This window comes from Zalophus californianus, chromosome 17, assembly GCF_009762305.2.
Source record: "Zalophus californianus isolate mZalCal1 chromosome 17, mZalCal1.pri.v2, whole genome shotgun sequence".
NCBI classification, from domain to species: domain Eukaryota; kingdom Metazoa; phylum Chordata; class Mammalia; order Carnivora; family Otariidae; genus Zalophus; species Zalophus californianus.
Window position 1 is genome coordinate 52,786,582 of NC_045611.1, and position 5,648 is coordinate 52,792,229.

Sequence of the window (5,648 nt, forward strand, 5' to 3'; positions counted from 1 at the left end):
GTTAAAGGAGAGGAAATGGGATCCAGTTCAGAGCAGCAGGGGAAAATCCCAGATGGCAGTTTCTAGAGAGCACTTAGTCCACACGAGTCAGAGGACTCAAGTTTCCGAGGAGTTTCACAATAAAAAAGGTTCAGTCGCTGAACTGATGGCATTTATCATTTCACAATGTACACAAATCAAACCATCGTGCTGTATGCACCCCAGCTTCTACAGTGATGTATGTCAATTATTTCTCAGTAAACCTGGCTAGAAAAGATTCAGTGAGGTATGTTGTGATGGAAAGTTTGAAAAACTGAGAATGTGGAAGAAAAGCAGATTGAAGTCGCAGGAAAAAAAGCTGCTCAGGAAAAGGCGTTGTAATCACAGAACACTGGGCTCTCTAGTAAACAGTCAGTACTTAGACTTAATGTGAGCACTTTACTGATTGCCCTAAAAACTGGTAGCATAAAACTACCATGGGAAGAGAGCGGAAAGGTTGTAAGAGCAGAAAACCAATATGTAATATATTACTAACATCTAAAAATCGATAAGTTGAGAAATAACAGATTACTTAGACTCGCAAGCAAAATACCTTTGTTGCCTCTTGCAGCAGGGAGAGTTAAGGATAGGGGTCGGTGCTTTTCAATATTAGCCCTTTTGTGTTAATTTGATTTTGTTTTCACTGACAACTGTTGTTAAAATGAGAGAAAAACACTATGAAAGGAGAGGGATAGACATACCTGCTCTAGTCCTCTCATTTGGCAAAAGTCCTTTTTAGGATTCCATTCCCCCATCCAGCTAATGGTGCTGGTGGGCAGCAGTCAGACTTCTCCACAGTCTTGTCAACGTTTCCTACATTTCTTTGGCCTCTCTAGAGTGTATCTGATACCACTGCCCACTTCTTTTTTTAAAAGCACTCTCTTAACCTTTCCTCCCACCTGGTTTTCCTCCTACTTTCCTGCCATTCTTTGTCTTCTCCCTACCTTTGAAATGTTAGGAGTTTCAGGGACTCAGTCCTAGGTCCTCTTCATTGTGTATTATCTTGCCCCCCGCTAATGAACACAGCTAACCACCAAGACAGGTCCAGACATTTCCAAATCTGTCCACCTGTCCTTCCTGTCTCCTATCCGCGTCCAAGCCATCACAGTATTGCTGGGAGAGCCTTCTCGCTGGTGCTGCCATCCAATCCAGTCCCCACATCGTGGCTACACGGATCTTAAAATACACATGTGAATATCACATTTTACTCTTAGGAGTTACCACGAAGTCCAAAGCCATCATGTGTATGCCAACACACAAGGCCGTGCATAACCTGTATCCTGCCTACCTTCTCACCATCATGAACCACTCTAGTTTTTACCTCGTGGGCGCTTTCCGCCCGGAAAATGATTCATGCCCCACCTCCGGATGATCTTCCTTCCAAGGACTATGTCAGTGGCCCTCCCGGAACACCACCTCCTCACTCCCCATTTCTTATCACAACCATAGTTGGTTGTCTACCTCCCCTCTCCCATAGACTAAGTTCCTTGAGAGCAGTGGGCTTGTTTGCCCTGCTCACCACCGGGTCCAGATGTTTAACATAACGTTTGTTCAATGAACGTGGAAAAAAGAGAAAGGAGGGACAGGTGTGGCGGGTAGGGCACTGAAACGGAAGGAGGTGCAAACAAGCTGCAAGAGGAGGGGTCCCAAACGGGACAGACAGTTGGCGACTGTGGGCTTGGCAGCCAGACAGGCGTGGCAGCAGGTGAGGCGGTCACGGCGCCGGGAGCGGAGCGCACGTCCAGCCGCGCCCCCGCAGGGGGCGCCCGCCGCCCGGGGCGTGGCCTCGCAAGCCCCGCCCCCCAATCGCCGGAGACCGGGCAGGCGGGCAGCTCGCCGCGGCGGCGCAGACATGGCTGCGCTGGTGGAGCCGCTGGGGCTGGAGCGGGGTAAGCGCGCCAGGGGGCCCTGCCCACCGGCCGTGGCCCGCGTCCGGGACCTCGGTCCCCGTCCCTCCCCGGCCAGGCCCCCAGCGGGTGGGCGGGCAGATCGAGCGGGGGGCGGGTGGGCGGGGCGCCGCGGTTTGTGGGTGTGGGAGGGTCCGTGGGCTTAGCGGGCCCAGGAGGGGCGCCCACAACACAGCCCTTCCTGTGTGCGTATGCGGATCCTGGGGCGCAGGGCGCCTGGCGGGCCGCAGTCCCCTTGCCCCCGGCGACTCTGCGGGTGTCCGACTGGGACTCGGCTGTCTTTCCCGGGATCTGTCAGCGCTCGCCCTTACTCGGTTTCTGCCGCATCTCTCCGTGCTTCTCCGCGTCTCTGACTGTGTCTCTGCGCCCCGCCCCCGCCCCGCAGACGTGTCCCGGGCGGTGGAGCTCCTCGAGCGGCTCCAGCGCAGCGGGGAGCTGCCCCCGCAGAAGCTGCAGGCCCTCCAGCGAGTCCTGCAGAGCCGCTTCTGCTCTGCCATCCGGGAGGTGAGAGCAGCGCGGCGCCGGGGCACAAGCGGGCGGCCGCCGTCCTGGTCGTCGCCCAGAGCCCAGGGACTACGCCTCCCAGCAGCGCCGGGGGCGGCCCGCCTTGGGGTGCCCGCGCTTCAGCTGCGGGGTTCTTCGGGAGTTGTAGTTTCCTCGGGCTCCGGGTTGCTGGGGGCGGGGCCGATCCTTGGGTGGGAGGGTCTGCGGGCTGGACTCTGGTGTTGAAGGGAGGAGGGGCTGGCTGGTGGTTCCCTGATGCTGCCGTTGTCTTCACCAGGTGTATGAGCAGCTCTATGACACGTTGGACATCACGGGCAGTGCTGAGATCCGGGCCCACGCCACAGCCAAGGTAGGTACCCCCCACACCATCACTCATGGTATCCACTGAACTGCCTGGTCTAGCTTAGTAACTTCCTAAAGTCAGTCATGCCTGTTTCTTCCTTCATGATTTTTGCCAAATCTATGTACTAGCGTTACTATTATTTACTGGTGTTATAATCTCATAGGTTGTACTTGAATGTCATATAACGGCATCTTTAGCAACTTCAAATGTGAACTAGTGCCGCATACCTGACAAGAAGATACCTTTTAGGGCGCCTGGGTGGCTCAGTCCGTTAAGCAACTACCTTCGGCTCAGGTCATGATCCTGGAGTCCCAGGATCAAGTTCCGCATCGGGCTCCCTGCTCAGCGGATAGTCTGCTTCTCCCTCTGACTCTCCCCCCTCTCATGTGCTCTCTCTCAAATAAATAAATAAAATCTAAAAAAAAAAAAAAGATACCTTTTAACACCTATACAGTGAAATAGCATGAGACACTGAAATCTTATTAAACTATAGTTGTATGCTGTTTCTTGCTGCTTCCTGGAGGCTCTCAGCTCCTTCCAGGCCTTATTTTTCTCTATTAAAAATCGAGATTGGCAAGTGTTGACTATTTAAGACACACTCACACCAGGTGGAGACATTTCCTTTGACATGTCTGAAGCATCCAGAGTGAATTAAGAGAGATTCATTACAGTGCAAGCTCGTGCTGAACTGTGGCAGGTGTCCTCTGCGTGGGGAAAGTGATCTGGCCCAAATTGCTCTTCCTGGTCCAGATCCTCCCCCCTCATCTGCCTGCCCACCATGGAGCGGACCTCACCTCCCAATGCCTTCTGTCTCCCAGGCCACGGTGGCTGCCTTCACAGCCAGTGAGGGCCACGCACATCCCAGGGTAGTGGAGCTGCCCAAGACAGATGAGGGCCTGGGCTTCAACATCATGGGGGGCAAGGAGCAGAACTCCCCCATCTACATCTCCCGTGTCATCCCTGGAGGTGTGGCTGACCGCCATGGAGGCCTCAAGCGTGGGGACCAGCTGCTGTCAGTGAATGGTGTGGTGAGTGGAGACTGAAGCTGGGCTCACAGTCTGCTCAAGGTAGCACAGTCCCTGCTTTTGACATTCATTCAACAAGCAATGATAGAGTACTGCGTGCTGGGCACTGCTACAGACCCTGAGAAAAGTTTGCCTCAGCTCCTATATTCAAGGACTCCCTTCTTGCTGAGGGAGAGTGACTGGAATAGTCCTAATCTGGGGAGATGATAATGAGGGAGCACAAAGCATTGCGAGAGCCCAAATATGGTCTGCGGTGTAGATGAGGAAAGTTTTTGCAGAGAAAGGGACATTTGAGTTGGGTTTTGAAGGACGAGGAGGAGTCCTCCCGGCAAATAAAGTAGAGAAGACCATTAGCAGCTAAGGGTGTTGTAGGTAGGGGCTGTGACTCTACACTCCTCTGAGCTGAACGGAAAGTGCTCAGGTCTAGTGGAGGACTGGCGCACGTAGTTAATTAAAATCACTGCAGTTAGAAATAGACGGCAGCAGGGCTGGGTCGGCAGTGGAGGCCGGCTATGCAGGGCCTGAGTACCAGCCTGAGAAGCTGGGACTTTGTCTAAAGGGGTCTGGGGAGCCACGGGAAGGCTGTGAAGAGGAGGTGGATAGGCTCAGCTTGGAGGTGTAGAAGGATCCCTTTGGGACTTTATAGGGGATGGACTGAAGGTAGAGATTGGAGGCCAAAATTTCTAGGGAGGAGGCTAGGTGAAAGTCCGCTGGGGAGAGGATGAGGCCTGAGCTGGGGCCAGGGTGGTGGGGACAAAAAGGAGGGAGTCAGCAAGAGGGAGGGGGCTGGGGGTTAGCAGGCTTCGGGGACAGAGGGGATAAAGATGGACCTGGAGGTCTAGCTTAGTGAGTGCGGGCAGATAGGGCTTGTCCTTGACATGAAAAACTTGGAAGCTTTTGAGGGAGGACACTGAGCCAGAATTAATGACTCTCCCCTGAAGACTCCAGGCCTTGACATCTCAGGCTGGTACCAGGCCCCCCCACCAGTGGGTCCCATTTCCGGGGTTGGGGCTGGGTGTGGGTGGTAGGTCCCAGGCCCAGGTGTCTGTGCACTGCCCTGCAGAGCGTTGAGGGTGAGCAGCACGAGAAGGCAGTGGAGCTGCTGAAGGCAGCCCAGGGCTCGGTGAAGCTGGTGGTGCGTTACACACCTCGCGTGCTGGAGGAGATGGAGGCCCGCTTCGAGAAGATGCGCTCTGCCCGCCGGCGCCAGCAGCACCAGAGCTACTCGTGAGCCCTTTGCCATCACACCCCCGGGGCCTCCGTTGCCTCCTTTATCCCCAGAGTCCCAAACCAGGCCAGTGATTTCTGGGACCTTCATGGCTACCCCCAGCCCTGGCTCCTCTCCCTGGGGTTCTGACCCTTGACCCCGACCCAGACTCTCACAGGCCATTCTGGCTACATCCTCTGGGGACTCCTGGCTCACTGTCATCCCAAGATCTGCAGCCTGCTCTCTGGAATTCCTCAGTCTGCTTCCCTGGGCCCTTAGCTCTGGAACCCCAGTCCTGGTTCTCTCCCAAGCCTCCCTGGGTCCCCTCCCCTGAGCGTGGCTCCCATCTCTTCACCCTCTTTGCAGGTCCTTGGAGTCTCGAGGCTGAAACTACAGTATCTGGATCCTCACCCCGCCCCCTCCCCTGTACAGTATTTATTGTCACCGGCTCCTTATTTAAAGATCTTTGACCCTCACTGAGTGTCTGTGTGTCTGTCCTGCATCCTGGGGTTAGAGTGTCTTGGGATGTGGGGAAGGGAGAGAAGCTGAAGTCTAGAGCAGGCCCGGAAGACACCCTTTTCAGAGTCTGAGAGCAGAGGTAGAGACTTTCCCCCAAGGTCTGAAGGCGGAGGCTGGCCGGCTTC

General features: G+C 55.0%; 1 protein-coding gene across 1 annotated transcript; it reads left to right on the forward strand.

Moving 5' to 3' along the window:
- The first annotated feature begins 1,584 nt into the window (after positions 1 to 1,584).
- LIN7B (lin-7 homolog B, crumbs cell polarity complex component) lies at positions 1,585 to 5,481 on the forward strand. Its single transcript, XM_027617018.2, has 6 exons — positions 1,585 to 1,907; positions 2,311 to 2,429; positions 2,707 to 2,778; positions 3,591 to 3,800; positions 4,861 to 5,024; positions 5,371 to 5,481. The coding sequence occupies exons 1-6, from the start codon at positions 1,871 to 1,873 to the stop codon at positions 5,390 to 5,392; spliced, it is 624 nt and encodes a 207-aa protein (XP_027472819.1). The 5' UTR covers positions 1,585 to 1,870; the 3' UTR covers positions 5,393 to 5,481.
- Positions 5,482 to 5,648: the final 167 nt, after the last annotated feature.

Coding starts and splice junctions, on each gene's coding strand:
- LIN7B (XM_027617018.2), top strand. CDS start 1,871: ATGGCTGCGCTGGTGGAGCCGCTGGGGCTGGAGCGGG. Junction 2,779..3,590: donor GGGCCCACGCCACAGCCAAG/GTAGGTACCCCC, acceptor TCTGTCTCCCAG/GCCACGGTGGCTGCCTTCAC. Junction 5,025..5,370: donor CAGCAGCACCAGAGCTACTC/GTGAGCCCTTTG, acceptor CCCTCTTTGCAG/GTCCTTGGAGTCTCGAGGCT.